This window comes from Mustela nigripes, chromosome 14, assembly GCF_022355385.1.
Source record: "Mustela nigripes isolate SB6536 chromosome 14, MUSNIG.SB6536, whole genome shotgun sequence".
Taxonomy (NCBI): domain Eukaryota; kingdom Metazoa; phylum Chordata; class Mammalia; order Carnivora; family Mustelidae; genus Mustela; species Mustela nigripes.
In genome coordinates, this window is record NC_081570.1 from 24,968,781 (window position 1) to 24,992,388 (window position 23,608).

The following is a 23,608-nucleotide window of genomic DNA, read 5'->3' on the forward strand; positions in this document are numbered from 1 at the left end:
CTTTGGAAAACAGTGTGGAGATTCCGTAAGAAATTAAAAATAGAGCTACCCTATGACCCTGCAATTGCACTACTGGGTATTTACCCCAAAGATACAGATGTAGTGAAAAGAAGGGCCATCTGTACCCCAATGTTCATAGCAGCAATGACCACAATTGCCAAACTGTGGAAAGAGCCAAGATGCCCTTCAACAGATGAATGGATAAAGAAGATATGGTCCATATACAAAATGGAGTATGATGCCTCCATCAGAAAGGATGAATACCCAACTTTTGTATGAACATGGATGGGACTGGAGGAGATTATGCTGAGTGAAATAAGTCAAGCAGAGAAAGTCAATTATCATATGGTTTCACTTACTTGTGGAACATAAGGAATAACATGGAGGACATTAGGAGAAGGAAAGGAAAAGTGAATTGGGGGAAATTGTAAGGGGAGATGAATCATGAGAGACTTTGGATTCTGAGAAATAAACAGAGGGTTTTGGAGGGGAGAGGGGTGGGGAGTTAGGTGAGCCTGGTGTTGGGTATTAAGGAGGGCACGTATTGCATGGAGCACGGGGTGTGGTGCATAAACAATGAATCTTGGAACACTGAAAAAATAAAATAAAATTAAACAAACAAACATAAATAGGGTCCATGCCCAGTGCAGAGCCCTGTGTGGGGCTTGAATTCATGACTCTGAGATCGAGACCTGAGCCAAGATCTGAGCTGAGACTAAGAGTCAGATGCTTAACTGACTGACCTACCTAGGCCCCAAGTTGTTACTTGCTTTAAAAAGACTGTTGTAAGTATAAGATGTTTTAGGTAGGCCTCATGGTAAACACAAAACCTTTAGTGGATACACTAAAGGTAAAGAGAAAGGAATCAAAACAAACCACTACAGAAACTTGCCAAATCCCAAAGGAAGAGAATAAGGAAAGAAGAAAGGAACTAGGAACTACAAAGCAGCCAGAAAAAAAAAAAATTAAGAAAATGGCAACAGGAAGTCCATACTTATAAAAAATTACTTTAAATGTAAATGGACTAAATTCTTTAATACAAACACAGAGAGTGGCTGAATGGACAAAAGAAAAAAAAAACCCCAAAAAACCAAGAAATAGCAACACAGTAACAGCAGGGGACTTTAATACTTTCCTATCAACCACAGATTGATCATCCAGGCAGCCAATAAATAAGGAAACACTGGGCCTAACTTACACAGTAGATCAGATGAATTCTACTCAAGTGCACATAGAACATTCTCCAGGACAGATCATATGTTAGGCTACAAAAAATTATTTTTTTTTCCAAGTAATCCCATTTTTTATTTCTCAAAATCATTTAAAATGCCAGTTAAGGAATAGATGCATGGCTATTTCTTCTGTTCTCTGTTTCTCTTTTTCATTTAAATATTCCTTTCTGTTCTGTAGACTGAATTAAGGAAGCCAAAAACTATTACTTATAAACAGTGTCAACAATTGCTTTATTTTATTTTATTTTATTTTTCAGTCTTTATTTTTTTTATTTTATTTTTTAAAGGATATTGTGTATTTGTTTATTTATTTATTTTTAATTTATTTTCAGCATAACAGTATTCATTATTTTTGCACCACACCCAGTGCTCCATGCAATCTGTGCCCTCTATAATACCCACCACCTGGTACCCCAACCTCCCACTCCCCGCCCCTTCAAAACCCTCAGATTGTTTTTCAGAGTCCATAGTCTCTCATGGTTCATCTCCCCTTCCAATTTCCCCAAACCCCCTTCTCCTCTCTAACTCCCCATGTCCTCCATGCTATTTGTTATGCTCCACAAATAAGTGAAACCATATGAGAATTAACTCTCTCTGCTTGACATTCCTGAACTTCATCAAAACTATCTATGAAAGACCCACAGCAAATATCATCCTCAATGGGAAAAAGCTTGCAGCCTTCCCGTTGAGATCAGGAATATGACAAGGATGCCCACTCTCACCACTCTTGTTCAACATAGTATTAGAAGTCCTAGCAACAGCAATCAGACAACAAAGAGAAATAAAAGGTATCCAAATTGGCAATGAAGAAGTCAAACTCTCTCTCTTCGCAGATGACATGATTCTATATACGGAAAACCCAAAAGACTCCACCCCCAAACTACTAGAACTCATATAGCAATTCAGCAACGTGGCAGGATACAAAGTCAATGTACAGAAATCAGTGGCTTTCTTATACACTAACAATGAAAATACAGAAAGGGAAATTAGAGAATCAATTCTGATTCCATTTACTATAGCACCAAGAACCATAAGATACTTGGGAATAAACCTAACCAAAGAGGTAAAGGATCTGTATTTGAGGAACTACAGAACACTCGTGAAAGAAATTGAAGACACAAAAAGATCGAAGACCATTCCATGCTCTTGGATCGGAAGAATAAACATTGTTAAAATGTCTATACTGCCTAGAGTAATCTATACTTTTAATGCCATTCTGATCAAAATTCCACTGGTGTTTTTCAAACAGCTGGAGCAAATAATCTAAAAATTTGTATGGAATCAGAAGAGACCCCGAATCACTAAGGAAATGTTGAAAAACAAAAATAAAACAGGGGGCATCACGCTACATGGTTTCAAGCTTTACTACAAAGCTGCGATCACCAAGACAGCATGGTGCTGGCATAAAAACAGACACATAGACCAGTGGAACAGAGTAGAGAGCCCAGATATGGGCCTCAACTCTATGGGCAAATAATCTTCGACAAAACGGGAAAAAATATACAGTAGAAAAAAGACAGTCTCTTCAATAAATGGTGCTGTGAAAACTGGGCAGCTATATGTAGAAGAATGAAACTCGACCATTCTCTTACACCATACACAAAGATAAACTCAAAATGGATAAAAGACCTCAACGTGAGACAGGAATCCATCAGAATCCTAAAGGAGAACATAGGCAGTAATCTCTTTGATATCAGCCACAGCAACTTCTTTTCAAGATATGTCTCCAAAGGCAAAGGAAACAAAAGCCAAAATAAACTTTTGGGACTTCATCAAAATCAAAAGCTTCTGCACAGCAAAGGAAACAGTCAAAAAAACAAAGAGGCAACCCATGGAATGGGAGAAGATATTTGCAAATGACAGTACAGACAAAAGGTTGATATCCAGGATCTATAATGAACTCCTCAAACTCAACACACACAAAACAGACAATCATATCAAAAAATGGGCAGAAGATATGAACAGGCACTTCTCCAATGAAGACATACAAATGACTATCAGACACATGAAAAAATGTTCATCATCACTAGCCCTCAGGGAGATTCAAATTAAAACCACATTGAGATATCACCTTACACCAGAGGATGGCCAAAATTAGCAAGACAGGAAACAACATGTGTTGGAGGGGATGTGGAGAATGGGGAACCCTCTTACACTGTTGGTGGGAATGTAAGTTGGTGCAGCCACTTTGGAGAACAGTGTGGAGATTCCTCAAGAAATGAAAAATAGAGCTTCCCTATGACCCTGCAATCGCACTACTGGGTATTTACCCCAAAGATACAGATGTAGTGAAAAGAAAGGCCATCTGTACCCCAATGTTTATAATAGCAATGGCCACGGTCGCCAAACTGGGGAAAGAACCAAGATGCCCTTCAACGGACGAATGGATAAGGAAGATGTGGTCCATATACACTATGGAGTATTATGCCTCCATCAGAAAGGACGAATATCCAACTTTTGTAGCACCATGGATGGGACTGGAAGAGATTATGCTGAGTGAAACAATTATTTTTTTAAGGTAAGTCTACCTTTTTTTTTTTTTTTTTTTTTTTTAGAGAAAGAGAGAAAGAGATAGACTGTGCATTCACACGCACACACACACACACACACACACACACACACTCTCTCTCTCTCTCTCTCTCTCTCAAATCAACCAACCAACCAACCAACCAACCACCAACCAATCAATCTTTATACCCAGGCAGAAGGTAGCAAAATAAAACTTGTGATGGCCTCACTATGTGTCTCTCTGGACTGCTCTGGTTTCATCTCCTAGAGGTGTAATACCTCAGAAACTCAGAAGCAGGATCCAGCTCCTGGACATCATATTCCTTCCTTCTCTTTTGCTGACTTCCACTCAAGCTCAGCTGTCACCTTTGGCCTCCCACCCTGGAAAGGTTTGCCAGGGGGCACACTCACCCAGGCAGATAGGTGGTTTGCCTGTCCAGCTGCCGTCTGCTTTGCAGGTGCGGTGCTCAGAGCCACCCTTGAGGGAGAAACCCTCCTGGCAGGAATAGAGGAGTGTGTAGCCCATAGAGGGTAAGTCCAGGGCTCCAACATTGGCATGGGATGGCGTCTCTGGCTGCTTGCAGTGGTGGGCTGGGTGAGAGAAAAGACAGTGTTGGACCTGGGAGATTAGGGTCTTTAGGAAGCTTTTTGATTATTCCTGTTCCTACATGGAACATCCCCTTCCTTTCCCCTCTAGGCCCCTTTCATGTATCCCATCCCCTCCCCAAAACTACCCCCCAACCCCAGCCTTGAGGTCTAGATTTTTGACCAGGATGGGGATGACATGGATTCTGGTTTAGTCATCCTTGGGGGGCCTGTAGCACTCTTCCTAGGGAAAGAACAGTAATATGGTCAAAAGCCTGAAATCCTTAATGAGGGGCAACCTTGTAGCAGTGAGTTTTTGCTGCCACTGGAAAGTTCTTTCTTTTTTGCTAAGGCATAGGAATTGCCTTCAAATATCAGAAAGGCTTTTGTGTGGAAATGTCTTCCATGAGTCCCCAAGGGATAAGGACTACAAAGAAAGCAATATCGGTCCCAGTCATGAGCTCCCTGTCATTCAGAGCATTTGAGCATCTGGGTGCCCAGCTGGGGGAGGTAATGTGTTGCTGAGAGGAACTGTCAAGGTGCAGGGGAAGTCTGCACTCACGGACACAGTCGGGCGGGGTTCCGCTCCACGTGAGGTTGGGGAGGCAGGTCCTGGTGGTGGAACCCTGAAGCAGGTAACCTTTCTGACAACGGAAGAGCACTGTGCTTCCAACCTGTGGGGAGGATGGAAGCTTCCTTCATCCCCTCCTAGTGAGTGATGCTTCATACCCTGCCACTTGACTACTTAGTTTCCCATCACCCAGCTCCTGCCCACACCCTTGCCTCCACCTGAAACTTCCTTCCACTTCTCTGCCTGGTTAAATATTATTTACCCTTTGAGGCAGCTGTTGTACCTCTTCCACTGGCCCTTACCCAAGCCCCGAGCCAGAGCAGTGCTCTTCTCAGATGGAGCATGCTCTGCTGCAGCGGACAGATGCCTGACTCAGAATCAGAAGACCCTGGTATGACTTCTGGCTTTGATATTTGCTCATGGAATGACAAGTTGCTGGGAACTCAATGCCCAAGTCTTCCTGTGCAGAATGAGGGACTACTGGCCCCACCATGCATACAGCACAGTGTCATGACAGTCAAATGCAGTGTTGGATTTGAAAGCCTTTTATAAAATGGGACACACTTCCCAACACAGAATCATGACTTGTGTGTGTCTCTTCCATGAGTCTACACATTAAGGGAGACTTGTCTTCTTATAGAGAGCTTCCACAAAGATCCTGGCACTTGCTTAATGAGTATCTGTTGGGCAGATTCACCACCCTGCTACCATCTCTACCTCTGATCATTTGTCCCTTCCCCCAGCCCCGCGTCCACCAGCCCTCATTGTCCCATATGACACCCCTGCAACCACCAGCTCCATCTCTCCCTCTGCCCTCTGCATGGCAGCTTCCTAAGCGGCAACTCTGATGTCCCAGTTTCCCAGCTGGAAATACTCGCATGTCCCTTTTACCTATGGGAGCAAAATTCCAATGCCAAGTGAAACACTTGACTTCCACTCCCTTCCTCCAGGCCCTTCCACTTCTTCTGGAATGTCATCCTCTCTTTCAGCAATGGCCCCTCTGTCCATCCAGGTGTGCCGATCAAAACCTTCAAGGAAGTCTTGATTCCTGCCTTTACTTCGACCCCTCACTCCAATCCATCAGCATGTTGTCTTGGTTCTGCCTCTGTCTGTTGGTTCTGCCTCCACAGTCCATCCTGACCCCTTCATTTCTCTTTGTGTCACTGTCACTACCTCGCCCTTCTCCCAGAGCCACAGCAGCAATGCCCTACTTGTTCAGGTTCCTTTGTTCTAACCCATTATTCACTCTCTCTGCAGCATTCAAATGATGGATCACAGTCCCCTTCAAATGGTTTCCTGTGACATTTAGAATAAAATCCAAAATGTTTACCATGGCCTCAAGGGCCCTAGGTGACCTGACCTGTGGCTTTTTCTTTTATAAAAAATTATTACTTGCTATTTGATGCATGCAAAAGAATATATGGAATGTACATGGAAAGGAATTATTATAAAGAAATTGGACACATTAACATTAGCAACGCACTTGTTACTCTCTGCAACTTTCCCTGCCCCGTTGTTCCTCGCTCCTCGGCTCCCCATCAGCAGTAAAGACTATCTTGAATTTTGTGTTTTTAATTTCCTTGCTTTGTTAGAAAATAATTCTATCACACACATGCACATATATCTCTAATCATAAGTCCTTCGTAGTTTTAATCTTTATAGAAATAGCATCATTCCACCTTATCTTCTGATACAATGTTTCTAAGATTCACCCATTTAGTGTAGATCTGTATTCATTGCAGGCATGTAGTCCTGCATTCCTTATCATCTGATCATCTGATCAATGTCATCTTATCATCTGATTCAATGTTTCTAAGATTCATCCATGTAGTGTAGATCTGTATTCAATGCAGGAATGTAGTCCTGCATTCATTGTCACTGTGGTGACTTCACAGTTTTTCTCAGATCTCGGTAATATACGCAAGGGTTTCTCTGGGGTTAGTTTTCAGGAATGGAGCTTCTGGGTTGCAGACTGTGTGACTATTTAACTTTAACAGACGGTGCCCAGTTGTTTTCAAACAGATAGAGATCACAAGTAGGCAGAGAGGCAGGCAGAGAGAGAGGGAGGAGGAAGCAGGCTCCCCGCCGAGCAGAGAGCCCAACGCGGGGCTTGATCCCAGTACCCCGGGATCATGACCTGAGCCGAAGGCAGAGACTTTAACCGACTGAGCCACCCAGGCGCCCCTAATTGTCCTGTCTTGAACACACCTTTCGGGCTTCCTGTTCTCTGTTCCAAGTGTCCCATCCCAGGCTGTCCAAATCCCTGCCTCCTCCTGAAGCTCTTTCTGAGATGTTCCCATGGAGCCTGCCTGCTGTGTGGCACTTGCTCCTTCCTACCACTCTGAGCCCTGTATCTGTAGGGAGTGTATTGGTGCCATGCAGACAGAAGGTTGTCTGTCTCATTCATTTCTGTCTTCCCACAACTGCCTGTGCCAACTGCAGGGGGCTGCTGGGAAGTGTTTGCATCACTATGTGAGAATCTCTTCTGTGTCTGTTTCTCGGATTGCTGTCAGTGCCTCTGTTTCTGCAGGCTGCTCCCACGTGGCATGGTTCAAAGACACAGAACACTTTCTGCCTCTAGCTTCCAAGGTCTTGTTTCCACCCATGCTGTTTCGGGGAAGATCCCTGAGCCCCTGAGGCTGACAATGATAGACAGGGGCAGGGGGCAGGAAGGCCAGATCCTGGCTGACTTCATTACCTGGTATCCCTGGGAATTGTTCTGTATCCCGAACTGTGGCACACCGGGGTCTGCACACATGGTTAGCGTTGGGTCTAGGTTGCAAAACAGAGAAACAGACCCCATGGTCAGTGAGGCTCTCATTGCGTCCACTCACTCTGAGACACAGGTGTAGGAGGGAAAAATGGAGCCACATCCTGCCTCCCACACCTGTTATGGCTCCTCCCAAGTCATACCCTTGCACCATCTATGTGATTCCTGGAAGCACACTCACTCTGGGTATTTTCAACTTCACTTTAAGAAGTTTTAAGAAGCTCAGGAGGACGCCCACCAGCTTGCCCACTCTTTCCCAGACCATCTCTCACCTATGCAGCTGGGCTGGGTGCCACTCCATGTCCCATCTGACTGGCAAAACCTCCGTGGAGAGCCCACCAGCACCAGAGGGGGCTGGCAGGAGAAGGAGACGGATGACCTGTAGGAGAAGCCTCGGTCCTCTCTCCTGCCACGGGCTGGGACGCCAGGATCTCCGCAGAACACAGCTGGGAAGACGAAGGGAGAAAGGCCGGTCCGAGATGCTTTCTAGAGCCCTGTCTGTCACCCTAGGCTGGCTCTCCTCCAAGTGCCAGTTGGACTCTGCCAACAGGGGCAGCCTCGAGTCAATAGTCACCGTTCCCTCACACACCTGCTGTTCTGTGCATCCTCTCCTTCCCATATTCAAGATGCTTGTTAATAATCACCCAAGAAATGAAGCAACATTATAGGAAGTTAAATTGAGAGGAAGTCAACTACACAACTCATTTCCCACAACTTTTTCCCATTTTCATGCTCACTCCCTTCTAGTCTTCGCTGAGTCATATGTAAACTTGTGTGTGGCTGTGAACCCCACTTCCCAGTGGTGTGAACCTTGCTTTGTTCACTTACTAGCCTGTGAACAGTTTCCACATTTATGACACCATTATCACTTATTGGCTACATCATTTTGCCATGAGAGGTTGTGCCGTAATTGCTGTTCATTGTAGCCATTATTTTAGGCATTTTCTATTACTATACCATTAGATGTGGCTCTTCTTTCCCTGCTAATGTTTTCTTGTGGGGATCCTCTAGAAGTGGACTTAGTATGTTTGAGTGAGTTTGCAGCTCCTGGTGTATAAGCCGAATGTCTTTCCAAAGGGTTTGCATTTACACTGCTGTGGGTATGCACGTGCCCATTTCACTGAGATCTGCAGAGAGATTGCCTAAAGAATGATCATGTGACAGCAAACAGAATAAACACAGGTCCCTCTTCTGTCCCTTCTGTTCAGCGTCTTATTTGCACATATGGTTTACTAAAAATGCTTACTTCCTTAGGACACTGCAGAGACAGGCCTGTGTTCTAAAGGGGGCTGACAGCAAATGTGATTTTGATGCCTTGAAAATAAGCATCTATAAATAAATAAAGGGATTCTATCTGTGTTTTTATTCTTAGAAACAATATACTTTTCTACAGCTCTCAAGACCAGAGATGCCACATAACAAAGAGCCAGTGGTGTCTGGTGTGGCGGGAGCAGGCCATGGGACAACCAGTACGCTTGGGTTGTGCCAGTTGGAAAGCACAGGGAGTTTGCACTTCTTTCCCATAAACACTCCTGCAGCAGTTCTCGTAGCTGCCACGAGGAGTGGCCAGATGTGTCCCCCGCACTCTGTGAATGTGCTCTACTTAAAAGAAAGAGCCTTGTGCCGATTATATGTGGCTTTGGGGTTCCATTGACTGAAGCACTCTAAAATGCAAAATTAAATTTTATGTCTATCTTTTTTCCTGTTTTAAAAGTTCTCATGGTGATAATACAGGCTGTAAATTTGAGTAGAAATTTTAGAGAAAATTGTGTGGAGAAATGACTGTTTTCACACTAGACTTTGTCACTAACACACTAGGTCAGGTCCTTTTCCTAAGTCTTATCTTCCCCACTAGCCACCTGAGAAGGGACTTCTGCCTGCCTCTCAGGATATCTTGTTGTGAGAATCAGATGTGACCATGTGTGCAAACAACCCCTGAGGAGGCAGCACAAAGCCTGTGAAATGTAAAATGTTATCTCTGTGAATGGACTGACATGCTGTGACCTCTCAGTGGAGGAGTTCACATGTGGGTAATCAGAGCAAACCTAACAGCACAATGTAACTCCTCTTCCTCATCCCCATTTTGCCTTGAATTAAATTCACTTTCTTCTCTATTAATTTTCAAAGAGCATTTAACAAACCTCTTCAGGTCCTGATTTTCTGCTGCTTCTGGCACCAAATAAGTCTATAGATATGAGCCCTGCCTCTTGAGATCTTAGAATCTAAGCTGGTTAAACCAGGAGGGTATAAAAGGTGAAAGATACAGATAAATAACATGGCTTGAGCATCAATAAAATTTGTTGAAAGTACACAGGTGCATTAGGGACTCAGGGGAAGAAGTAGAAGTTGTACATTTGGAAATGGTGGGATCCAGGGAAGAAGTCAACTTGAAGCTGCTTTACTTAAGACAGGGGAGCTGTCCAGCCAAATGGGAGGTGGCATGGAAAGAGCTGAGTGGGTCTGGGGAAGCACGTAGGAAGTGGTGAGGCTGAAAATGAACTTGATCCTGATGTGTTACAGTATGGGGACAAAATCCCTGCCCACGTTTAGGGAGTTACATAAGACGAAAAAGTGATGTTATGAGGGATATGTTTGCAGCAATACAGCAAGAAAGTGAGTAGGTCCAAAAGAAGATCTATGGAGGAAGAGATGCAGTCTGGAGGAGGGAAGTGAGAGTACCAAGCACTGCAGAAGGCCCAGTTGCAAAGTTGGGAAACAGTGATAAGAATTTGAAAGGTTACTGCACATCTCAATGGTCAGGCGCTTGGCCACAGAAAATATGTGTGGAGCACAGCAAGTTAGAAATAAATATATTGTTGGAGAGGATGTGGAGAAAGGGGAACTCTCTTACACTGTTGGTGGGAATGCAAGTTGGTGCAACCACTTTGAAGAACAGTGTCAAGATTCCTTAAGAAATTAAAAACAGAGCTACCCTATGACCCTGTAATTGCACTACTGGGTATTTACCCTAAAGATACAGATGTAGTGAAAAGAAGGGCCATATGCACCCCAATGTTCATAGCAGCAATGGCCATAGTCACCAAACTGTGGAAAGAGCTAAGATGCCTTTCAACAGACAAATGGTTAAAGAAGATATGGTCCATATTTACAATGAAGTATTATGCCTCCATCAGAAAGAGTGATTACCCAACGTTTGTATGAACATGGATGGGACTGGAGGAGATTATGCTGAGTGAAATAAGTCAAGCAGAGAAAGTCAATTGTCATATGGTTTCACTTACTTGTGGAGCATAAGGAATAACATGGAGGACTTTAGGAGAAGGAAAGGAAAAGTGAATTGGGGGAAATTGGAGGGGGAGATGAACCATGAGAGACTGTGGACTCTGAGAAACAAACTGCGGGTTTTAGGGGGAGAGGGGTGGGGAGTTAGGTGAGCCTGGTGGTGGGTATTAAGGAGGGCATGTATTGCATGGAGCACGGGGTGTGGTGCATAAACAATGAATCTTGGAACACTGAAAAAATAAAATAAAATTAAAAATATATATATTTGACTTCTTTATAGCACACTACAAGAACACTGACTAGCAGAGTTACAGTTCCCCAAGACGTCACTTCAAGCGTGAAGAACAACCTTCATGCTATAATGTGAATGTATGTGTGTACACAGAGTCAAGAGGTTCATAATCATATACAAAATAAAATGGAAGCAGGCTAGTATCTAAAATCTTGAAAGAACTTATCAGATCAACACCCAAAAACAAAAAATCCCACCAAGAAATGGGCAGAAGACATGCACAAACATTTCTCCAAAGAACAGACATGTGAAAAAATGCTCAACATCACTCGACATCAGGGAAATACAAATCAAAAGCACAGTGAGAAACTACCTCACACCGGCCAGAATGCCTAAAATTAACATGGGGAAACAACAGATGTTGGCGAGGATGCGGAGAAAGGGGAACTCTCTTGGTGGGAATGCAAGCTGGTGCAGCCACTCTGGAAAACAGTATGGAGATTTTCCTCCAAAAATTAAAAGTAGAGCTACCCTACAGCCAGCCCTGCAATTGCACTACTAGGTATTTATCCAAAGGATACAAACACAGTGATTTGAAGGGACACTTGGACCTCAGTGTTTATGGCAGCAATGTCCACAATGGCCAAACTATGGAAAGAGCCCTGATGTCCATCAACAGATGAATGGATAAAGAAGATGTAGTATATATATACACACAATGGAATATTACTCAAGTCCCCCCTCCCACCCCCAAAATCTTGCCATTTGCAATGATGTGGATGGAACTAGAGGGTACTTGCTAAGAGAAATAAGTTAGTTGGAGAAAGATAAATACTATATGATTTCACTCATATGTGGAATTTATGAATTGAAACAGATGAACATAGGGGAAGGGAAGGAAAAATAAAATAGGATGAAAAGAGGGAGGCAAACCAAAAGAGACTCTTAATCACAGGAAACAAACTGGGGGTTGCTAGAGGGGAGGGAGATGGGAGAATGGGGTAACTGGGTGATGGACATTAAGGAGGGCATGTGATGTAATGAACACTGATGTAATGAACATCAGAAGGCTGATGAATCACTAAATTCTATGAAACTAGTAAAGAAGTACGAAAAAAAAAAAAGATGCATTCTAGAAAAAAAAAAAAAGAAAACAGGACCAGCAGCCTATGCTAATAGAAGCCTCTATGAGAGCTGGGGAGTCTAGACTAACCAATCAGAAGTTAGTTAAAGACTGACTTGATAAGAAGTTACCAAATCTAGGAAGAGGCAGCTCAATGAATAAGAAGCACAAATAGATGACAAAGAAAAAGGAGCTCCGTCTTGCTGATAAGAAACTTGATACCACCAGGGAAATACAAATCAAAACCACAATGAGATACCACTTCACACCAGTCAGAATGGCTAAAATTAACAAGCCAGGAAACGACAGATGTTGGAGAGAATGCGGAAAAAGGGGAACCCTCCTACACTGTTGGTGGGAATGCAAGCTGGTGAGGTCACTCTGGAAAACAGTATGGAGTTTCCTCCAAAAGTTGAAAATAGAGCTACCCTATGATTCAGCAATCGCACTACTGGATATTTAACCTAAAGATGCAAATGTAGTGATCCAAAGGGGCACGTGCACCTGAAGGTTTATAGCACCAATGTCCACAATAGCCAAACTATGAAAAGAACCTAGATGTCCATCAACAGATGAATGGATCAAGAAGATGTGGTATATATACATGATGGAATACTATGCAGCCATCAAAAGAAATGAAATCTTGCCATTTGCAACGACATGGATGGAACTAAAGGATATTATGCTGAGCGAAATAAGTCAATCAGAGAAAGTCAATGATCATATGACTTCCCTGATATGAGGAATTTGAGAGGCAGAGTGGGGGATTTTGGGGGTAGGGAAGGAAAAAAATGAAACAAGATGGGATCGGGAGGAAGACAAACCATAAGGGACTCTTAATCTCACAAAACAAACTGAGGGGTGCTGGGGAGAGGTGGGGTGTGGAGAGGGTGGTGGGGTTATGGACATTTGGGAGGGTATGTGAAATGGTGAGCGCTGTGAAGTGTGTAAGCCTGACAATTCACAAACCTGTACCCCTGGGGCAAATAATACATTATATGTTAATAAAAGTAATTAATAAAAAAAGAAACATGATGCTAATGAAAACAATGAGATACCTTTTTAAACTTCTTGGGCTGGTAATTATTAAAAAATATTGTCAAAATTCATTGTTAATGAGGCTGTGAGTCAAGGAATATTTTCAGAAACTGCTGGTGGGAGAGTAGTTGGGACTCTTTTTCTAGAAGACAGTTTGGCAACATGTGTCAAGACATATTGAATGCAGCATTTTCTCTCTCCTAGGACTTTACCACAAGAGTAAAGAAAGGTTATCCTCAAGAACATTGGTGGCAGAACTGCTTCTCATGTGATTAAACTGGAGAGACCTAAATTTATGACCAGTAGGAGAAGATTAAACCACTTGTGGATTAAAAAAGGTGGTGATGGCCTATCCATGAAGGCAAGTCACAAACTAGCTTGCACAGCATGATTTAATACCATTTGCAGAAAACTGTACTGCTCTCTGTCCAAAGCATTGTGGTTGGGGTGGAAGCACAGTCAAGAACTCTTCGGGCATCCAGAGTTCACAGGACTGCTATGTTCTTCTTTGTATTTTCAGATACATTTACATTTTTTTTTTTAATGATGACCATACTTCCTTGTTCAGAGGCAATTTAGCTTTTTCTCAAGAAGAAAAGCAGGGTTTCCGAGTCCAGACTCAACTCTGAGACTTGCTACCTTCCTAATGTTTCTCTGAAGGTGTACAAAGGGCCTGAGGGGCTGACCAGGCACCCAGTGTTGCCTTTCCTGTGTCCACATTTGAACTACTGCTCCCAGTTCCTGCTGAAATTTCCCAAACTGAAGCAAATTTTCAGAAGTACCAATACAATGTCATGAGTATGTTGATAGTTTTCTACAGGATTAGATAAATGCCTAGAAGAAAAAAAATTAGGTCTTCTACTTGTCCAAAGCATGGACACTGAGAGAATCTTCCAGAGTCCAATTATGTGGTGTGACAGGAATAAGTGAGGAAGTGAGCTCTGGGGTAGACTTGGGCTCTTGGGGTCATAATTCGGCCAGGTGGATAAGAAATAAACTCTTTCATCAAAAAATCATGTATGCTCCAGGAACCTTTTCTTTGCAGGCTATTTTTCATAAAGACAGGCACATTTCCAGCATGAGTGCCTTCCAGATCTTTGGGAACTATCCTATCCAGTAAACAACCTTTCATGTTAAGAAACACCACCCTTTTCTCTGGCTTAATTTCCTTTCATTGTGACTCCACATGGTGTCCAGGGCTCAGTGGGATATTCTCATTGTTTTCTTTTAAACTCCCTTTAAGAGTGTCTTTGGCAAAGCCGCTCCCTGATTTTGGTGGGGGGATAGTTATTACCTACTCTAGGCCTACCAATAGCAGAGCTCTGAGGAGGGAAGGGAAAGGAGCCAGCAGATAAGATGCACAAAGGCCCTGTTCATAAGCAAACTTACGGAAACACTGAGGCAACTCTCCAGTCCAGGATCCATTCCCTTCACAGGTGAGCACCGCAGGCAGGGACAGCTGGTACCCCTCCAGGCAGGCATATGTCACGCTTGAGCCCCACATGAAGTCAGATCCCACCACTTTCCCATTGGGGATGAGCTGAGGTGGCTTGCATATGATTGCTGGGGAGAGGGGGAAACCAAAGCACGCTGAGTTCCAGTGCTATCCTAGGGCAGGCCCTAGGCCCAACTCCCCAGCACCAATGTCACTGGCTACCTTGTACCTACTGAGAGTCTAGGCTAAGCAGGGAGAATCAGGAATGCTCCCTCTTAGTTTGGAAGCCAGGGGTTCTTTTGTATTTTACAATGCCCTCAAGTGTGACAACCCTCTCCTTTGTCTGCATAATCCTTCCCTTGATGTTCAGAGCCCAGGACTTACCTTGGTACCTCTGTTTCCCTCCTTGCAGATGTTCAGGGATTAGTCCTCACCTCACACCCCCCATGACAAGATGGTACTAGGGCTCTGCCTCCTCTGTTCCCACCCTGCTACATGTTCAAGGCCCATGTCTCACTTTTGTATCTTCTTTGGCCCTGTGTCCACATGAGCAGCCCTCAGACACACCTTTGCAGACTGGCTTGGTACCATTCCATGTCCGGTCCTTGGTGCAGCTCAGCACAGACACCCTATGTGACTCCATCATGTAGCCAGGGACGCACTGAAACGTCACGGTTTTGTTGTACCTGAAGTCATTGCCCAGCCGGAGGCCATTGGCTGGAATCCCAGGGTCACCACAGTTTATGACTAGGAGAAGGGAGATAAAGCGTGGTTTACTCTAGGTACAGACCTCATTTCTCCCCAGCATTCCAATGCCATCCCTAGTATTCCCTGCACAAGTCCAGGAGGGAAGAATCAGATCAGAGATGCCCTGACTTCCCAGGTTCCTGGCTGGGCGCTGCCCTTTCTAAAGTCCCTCTGGCCACATCTCTCTGCGAAGGCCCTCCCACATCCGTACTGTCCTTGCCCCCACCATCCTTCAGCACCCCAGCAACTTGGGCTATGAGGACCATCCTTATTCAAAGCCCACTCCTCTCAGAGGAAGTACCAGAGAGCCTAGTTCCCAAATGAGGCTGGGGCTCAGAGAGGAGGTTTTCAGATAGAAGAGCCTGTGTTATTGGACCTCGGCAGACAATTTGTCCACTGAGGGGCGCATGCTATTACCTGTTGTTCTGCCTAGGAGGCCTCTGTAGGGCCAGCAGCTTAGAAGCAGGGTCTTATAACCTTGCAATGGTCATATCTTTGCTATGGTATTGAGTGAGCTCTGGCCTCAAAACAGAAGTGAACTTAACATGGGATTTAGGGAGAGACCTGAAATCATAGGCTAGGGCTTAGAAAGGGCTGGTGTTCTCCGATACCTTTATCTTACTACTTCCCTCTGTCTGGGACCCACAGTGACTTACTTCCCAAGGAAAAAGTTCTGGGGCTGCCCCAGAGAAGAGCAGGGAATGGGACCTATGGGGCTATATGAGGCTTGAGAGCGAGGCGGGGGGATTGGTGGGGGATGGGTCCAAGGCTGAGAGAAACCCTCGAAGATGGTGGAAGGCAATAGCCGTAGGAGTTTGCCACAGAAGAGAACAAGGAAGCCTAAGGAACTATTGAGAGCCTGAGGAATAGCAGATACATACACCCTTCCCCTCCCTGAGCCTCAGTCATCTTATATGTCAAGTGGGCTGTGATGGGAACCAAATGACATGATGCAAATCAAATCAGACACTTAGCTCAGTGGTGGTTACACAATATGTGCTCAGTAAATAGACCCCGTCATTTGGGAGTGAGACCCCACACTGTGGCCAGCCTTCCCAGTCTCCCACAGACAGCCTTCATTGGCATGGAGGAGCCCAATCGCCTTGGCCACCACTTGCCACGGAGCCCAGAGGGCCTGGGCTCTCACCTATGCACTCCGGGTCACTGCCTGTCCAGGTGCCATTGACCGAGCAGTGTCGGCTGAGCAGGCCTGTGGCGTAGTAGCCTTCCCGGCACTCGTAGACGATGGAGCTGGAGAAGCCCAGGCCGTCACTGAACAGGACGTGGGCATTGCTTGGAGTCCCGGGGTTCCCACAAGAGATCACTAGGAAGCCAGAGAAGTGCATTATTCACCAGAACCAGGGTGGGGGTCAGCCGGGGGGCTGAGAGCGGCCCAGATGGCATACATCAGGACACTGTGGATTGAAATGCCTCTCAGGCTGCTTTTGTGTCTGATCATCTCGCCCCCGTAGGGGAAGGAGAGATCTGAATTCTTCTTCTTCTTCTTCTTCTTCTTCTTTTTTTTTTTTTTTGTTAATTTTCTGAGAAGTGAAAACTTTACCTGTTTTATTATCCCACCTAAAATTTTAGACAATTCTTTAATATCGCCAAATAGCCAACCGTGCCTAACTGACCGCAATTGTAATCTCTCCCGCCTTTTTTTTTTTTTTTAAGGTTGATTTGTTTGAATCATGATCCAATATGACTTTGAAAAGGCATGCATCCCAGCCTCTTTGAATTCCGAGATCCCTGTTCCCTCTCCCAGAATTTATCTGTAAATTCTCCAGTGCAATTTCCCATTTCCCAGATGTTGCTAAGTGCACCAGTGAGGTGCTCTTCCCCATGTTGCTCTGTCCCCTGCAGTTCCTTTGAGTCAAGTTCAGTTCTTAGCAAGGGTGTTTCATAGGTGGTCCTGTCTTTCCTACTGCACCTCATCAGGAGGCACAGGATGTCTGGCTGTTTCTTTGCTCGTGATGTTGAGGCTGATCGAATGGATTCAGGTAAGCCTGCCTCTCCTGGTGTTACAGAGTCCCCCTTTGTGGTTCACTCAATGGTTTAAGAAGCACTGATTGTTGACTAGATTTGTTATTTCATTAGGGGACAGAAAATGGTGATATCTAATTTGATAATTCTTTCTGCATTAGCTAGAGTTTTTTTTTTTAATATTTGAATTTCAGATAATCTTTTTTAAAGATTTTATTTTATTTTTTTGCTAGAGTTCTTTAATAAATAAATAGAGTTCTTTAATAAAGAACTTACCCATCATCAAACATTTGTTTTTCCTGAAATACAATTCATAAAGGAAGGCTGGATAGTGTTTGGTTTTCTTTCTTATCCGATGTTAGAATAATGATTTGGTTTCCTAGAGAGCTCCAAAGTAGTCATCTTTGACGTGGATTTAAACTGATTTTATTATGTTGCCATCCATTGCCACTATTCTTCTTTTTAAAAAAATTTATTTAAACCCAATTAGCCAAGGTATAGCCACAATTATTCTTTTTTTCCTTTTTGCCACAATTATTCTTATTGATGCTTAAATTATCCCATCTTTGGATAAGGGGAGCCTCTCCATGCTGGCTTCTGTGTTCCTCTGACACAATCCCACTTGTCTATGCTAGATTCCTTGATGGAGGGACAAGATGTTCCATGTTCATCTTGTATATTCTGCCCCAGTCCTGGAATCAGTCATTTCTCTAAAGAGTTCTGGTTTCTTTTAATGGAGAATGGATTTAAAAAATGTAATCTGAAAATTAAGGGTACTCATTGATACTGAGCTGGTCATTGATACAGATTTCTAGAATGGATAGAGCTGGGAAAAAAACTTTTTAAGTTGAAAATCCATTATGAGTTTATGCTGATGTTACCAATCCAAATTTAGGATTATGAGTCTTCTTAACTTCTTTATTTTTATATCTCTTTAATGCTGAAAATCTTGGTTCTTAATGGCAGATAATTTTAATTTGTTTTCAAAAAGTTTCAGGATAGTAATGTCAATATTATTACTAATAATATGATTGCTGAAAAACAATTGAAGATTTTATTGTCATTCTCTTTGTCCTCAGGGCACATATGCCATGGTCAACTTCCACTTTTTTCAAGTCATTTGAAATAATTCTCTGGATTGTTAAGTGACTAGTTTGATAAGTAGTTAAGTTCATTTGTTTTCATTTTGATTTTGCTATTTAGAGATTGCTTGTTTCTAATCTTTGATTTAATTTTACTTTGCTTAGTGTATACAACATTTATGTTATGTGGTCCCAAAGTCAAATCTACAAATGATTCCTATATAATGAGCACAACAGGTAGTGTTTAACACCCACAGATTCAACAATATTTGTGCTGCCTAGGTGCTGGAAACATAATTAGGGAGTCATGTCCCCTGCCCTTCAGGAGCCTAGTCCATCTTAAGGACCTACTTATAAACAGTAGAATTAAAATATGATGTAATAATTGTTATTCATGAAGGGGAAAAAAAAACACTAAGAAGGGAGGAGCTTATTGGGGCTGAAGGTAGGAATCTGAGTAGTCCCTTAAAAGGTAAGTGGGAACTCACCAAGGAAAGTCATGAAGAATGTGTCCATATCATGCACACACTCATCTAACAAACATTCACTTCCAGGTCCATACTCTAAGCCACCCACTTTCTGTTCCCGAACACTCCTGGCATGGTGACTGACTCCAGGCTGGGATACCTACTATAGTATTTGGCACGAAAGGGGACCCGAGTCACAGTGGATATTTGAGAATGCACTAAATTCTCCCCTTGCCAACATACTCTCCCACTACCATAGACCTCTTAACTATGCCTACAAAATCCTATGGAAACAGGGGTGCCTGGGGGGCTCAGTTAAGCGTCTGACTCTTGATCTCAGCTCAAGTATAGATCTCAGGGTCCTGAGTTCAGGCTCCTGCTGGGTGTGGAGCCTACTTGAAAAAAAGTCCCGTGGAAACTAACTTTGCCAAAGCACTCTCCACAAGGCAGGACTTCAGGCAGACAAGTGGGAGAGGGCACTGGCTCCATCTGTAGCCTTTCCTGGGCAGGTGTCCCCTGATCAGGGGCCAGAACATCTCCCCGCACTCTGTAGGACTTACACTGCAACCTTAATTTCAAGGTCCATTCCCTCACCACTGCCCCTTATCTCTTCAGCTCATACCCTCTGGGATTCATTCTCTGGGGATATTTTGGTTCCAGTGGCACTGATAATCCACGGATCCCACCACTTTTCATTGTCTTTTACTCCACTCATAAACCTGCTCCCTACTTACCCAGCATAAATCCATCGTAATCCCTCTCCCTTGCATATAACCTCTCCTCACTTGCTACTTACTGCCAACGTCTTAGCTGCCTGATAAAACCCCCAACTGTACACCCACAGCTTCACCTACCCTATGTCTGCACCTCTGGAGCAAAATGCGGCTTGAACAAAAACACAGGCCAGTGCTGACTACTCTCACTTAGGGGAGCCCTTGGTGCTGTCTGGCAATGATACGGTTCCCTATTCGACTCCCAGGCCCCCCTTGCTAGGTGACTGTTTCATATGGTTTCCTTCCTCTTCCAGCACCTTCTCACACACCCTTATCTCAGCGGCTACACAGATTCCTCATTAAGAGAGTGCTATGCAGTCTGTATTTTAGAGAGAGACAGAGAGATCCTGGGAGCAGGTACAAAAAGTTGGACTCTGAATAAATAAAATCTTAAAAAAAAAAAAAAGTTGGACTCTGGGGAGAGAGGTTTTAAAATAAAGTTATTTTCAGAAATTCAAGATTGTGTGGAGAAATCTAATTTCTCCCCCTGGAGCTACCTCAGGAAACATCAGTAGGGAATTCTATTACCTTTAAAGGGTCTTTTAAAAATGAGATTTGTATTTCTTTGGCACCTTGGATATCTGTGTAACAGTCTCTTCCCTTAAACTAAACTCCAAGAGGGTGAGGTGTGTCCGTCTCGGCACTACTGTGTCCCCAGCACCTAATACAGTATTTGGCACATGGTTGTTGTGCTGTATGGGAAATAAATGAATAAATGGGGCTAAACTTTGTTGCTTCTGGTTTCTTCCCCTCTTAGGTGAGGGTGGGGATTATGGGGATTATGTTTATTTTTGGATTACTAGTGAGCATGACTGAGAACTCTCTGTTGACTACTATCCTCCAGGCCAAGGGTTCCAACGGGGCCGTGGATTTTGTCTGCGAGTGTGGGGGCAGGTGCTCAGGAGCAGGCAACTTGGGGGAAGAGCAGCTGGGGTGGGCAAAAGGGAAAAGCAGAATGGTCACATACATTACCTCCACACTCAGGCTGTGTGCCGCTCCATGAGCCGTTGGCTTGACAAGTCCGCTCAGACGATCCCCGGAGCATGTGGCCAGCTTCACAGCTGAAACGCATCAGACTGCCTGGGGCAAAGCTATCACCCAAACGGATGCCATGGGCTGGGATCCCTGGGTCACCACAGGTTCCCGTGCTGGTTCCTACGGATCAGAATCAAACAAACCCTCTTGTTTTAGCATGGAAGAGCTGGAAGTGGGGAACTGAGAAAGACCCTGGGCCAGTGCTAAGGGGAGGCATTGGGCCTCAGGAATAAGGGGGGTGAAAACTGACTGTCTTGCCCCAGTTAGTTGGACCTTACTTCCTGCCTTACTTCATGACTTACTACTCAGAGGTCAGAGAATACCAAGGTCTGAGCTCATGGGTAAGTCCCAGGGACCACATAGCAAAGGAAGAAAGCAGAGGGGAGGTTTTGTGGTGGAGATTGGCCTTTGCTCTCTGGCCAGTGACAGTGTGGAATGTCACTGGTCCAAGCTGGCCACATCACTTCCTTCTTCCTTTTACCTCTTCTCCACAATATCTGTGATTCTGCACCCTCTCTGTCCCCAGTTCCAGCATCTTATCTTACCTGCCCAGCTATTGTGAGAGTCTCCTTATGTCCCCACCTCCTAAACTCTCCCTGTAACCCATTTTCCACTTTATCCTCAAACCTTGACAATGAACAATCACCAACCATCTGATCTTAATTCCTACTGAAACATCTCCACATGGGTTAAAGTCTAAACTCCTTAGTGTAGTTTTGTCTTCCCAACAGCTTGGCTTGAATCTGGGTCCTGGGGCATTCATTGAGGATTCCCTATTCACCAACTATGTAACACAGGTGAATTCTAGATGAAATGTTCTGGACTCTCACATTCCATTCTTTCTTTGCTCTTTGCCTCCTGCTACATTTCTGTATTCATCTGGGTCCTGGTATTGTACAGACCCACCCAAGAGGTGGAGGAGGGTAAAGAACAGGAGACAAAGCCACCAGGTTGAGGCTTGTGGGAACCAGCACCCCTCATTATACAGAGTTGTATAGGAGCCATCATAAGATCAGACTAGGCCATGGGAAGCATGAAGAAGGAAGAGGAAAATGAAGGAAAAAATGGCAACTTCATGAGAAGACAGAGTGCCATCTGATGTGGCATGTATCACCTCAGGAACCAACATGTACGGGCATCAAATGGTAATGTCTGAGTAAGCACGTTTAGTTTGTTGGAGTAAATAAATGTTTAAGTCATTTATACCCCACCATCTACCATTTATGTCTCTTCTTCTCGATCGTGGAATTATTTCCTTTTCTCATTCAGTTTCAGACAGTGAGAATACTCTATGATCCCATGTTGCTCTCTACCAAGGAAGGAGGATTCATTCAACCTTCAACTCAAACATTTGGGAAGAGAAGGCCCATCACATGTGGCTAGATTTTCTTCTCTCTTGGGGTTTTCCAGAGTGCCGCTAAGGCAACAGGCTGCACAGAGTCCCCCTGAAGGCAGCTCTGATGATGAGAACACAAACTCCCACAATGGCTAGGTGACCTCAGCTGGAGCCTGAACAACAGGCCTGAGGGTGGAGGTCTCTGGTTCTGGGAGCTTATTCTGACAGAATAGTCCTCACCATAATGTTTGGGCTTTTTTGGTGACATAAGGGGGTCTGAGACAGAATATCGTACCATAGGGGCACATGGTAACTGTTGATCCTCTATGAGGTATATCAGTAAACAGTGACATTGCAGAGGTGGACAATGAACAACCTGAAGCATGTCTCAAATGCTAGAAATTTCTATATGTTCTGATAGCCCACACACTTATATTCTGTTATGCATCATCAATGCACAGGCCATACAGAATGAGGCTCAGAAATGTGACCTTGGATTTCTGAATGCATATTTCTTAGGACTGGTGGGAGCTAGTGCTGCAAAAGATGATATCTGTAAGTTTCAGGAAGGGAGGAATTATATTCTACTCACAAGTGCACATCTAGTGTTACTTCCTAATCTTTTATTCTTCACACCTCTCAGTTTCTTATCTAAAGCATTTAAGATTCATTCATTTCTCAGCCTTAGCATTAATATAATCCCTTCTAATCCTGTGCTTAGAGGTCACCAGGAAAACTCTGTCCATGATTCTGGTCTCCGAAGTGTTTGTCATTCTTGATGGATACATGGGAGAAGTGACTGCAAAGTATTCTTCAGAATACTCATCATCAGCTATAAAACAGCTGAATGCAACATATGCCATAATGGGTGGGGTCCATGCCCTCTGAAGAGTCCTTTCTTGCTTTTTACTTTTTCATGTTCCCAGAGAGTCAGCTTGTTTCTAGTCTCCCTTGACCTTTGGTGTGACTAAGGGAGTGTCCCTTTTTGCACATGCAGAACTGGTATTTAGGAAGTCACAAAATTAGGAAAGCTCGGGGTTATAAGGGTTTTGGAGGTTTTCTAGCTTAGTTCTCTGTCCCAGAATTGTTTCTGGGGCAGGTCATTTTTCAAGTAGGTCATTTTTCAGTATCTGTTAACACAACTCCAGAGAAGGGAAATTACATTGAGAAAAGATTTTGGATTCCATAACTTGGACCAGCAGAATGGCTGTGTGGTTGGGTTATATACGTTAATAAGAAAGAGAGGTTCAAGGCTTTCTTTCTGGCTTCTTTCTCCTGCACTTCCATTTCCCATGGAGAACAAAGATCCCCAAGATAGATAAAATAGGCTTTAAGAACACGATTGGCCCAATACCTTAGAGAAATGTCTAGAGGGAGAATCTACATAAAGGGACAATTCACAGAAGAGACTGGGGCATTTGCATTTGGATGGGAAATGAAAGTCTTTC

At 43.9% G+C, this 23,608-nt stretch overlaps 1 protein-coding gene across 1 annotated transcript in view; it reads right to left on the reverse strand.

Moving 5' to 3' along the window:
* Positions 1-23,608, reverse strand: part of CSMD2 (CUB and Sushi multiple domains 2) — a 611,427-nt gene that overhangs the window by 18,224 nt on the left and 569,595 nt on the right. The window contains exons 57-64 of the mRNA XM_059377195.1: positions 20,762-20,944; positions 16,632-16,808; positions 15,305-15,484; positions 14,692-14,865; positions 7,939-8,112; positions 7,595-7,668; positions 4,888-4,999; positions 4,152-4,331 (exon numbers count right to left, since the gene is read on the reverse strand). Coding sequence (XP_059233178.1) covers positions 4,152-4,331; positions 4,888-4,999; positions 7,595-7,668; positions 7,939-8,112; positions 14,692-14,865; positions 15,305-15,484; positions 16,632-16,808; positions 20,762-20,944 — 1,254 coding nt within the window. The remainder of the gene's footprint in view (positions 1-4,151; positions 4,332-4,887; positions 5,000-7,594; positions 7,669-7,938; positions 8,113-14,691; positions 14,866-15,304; positions 15,485-16,631; positions 16,809-20,761; positions 20,945-23,608) is intronic.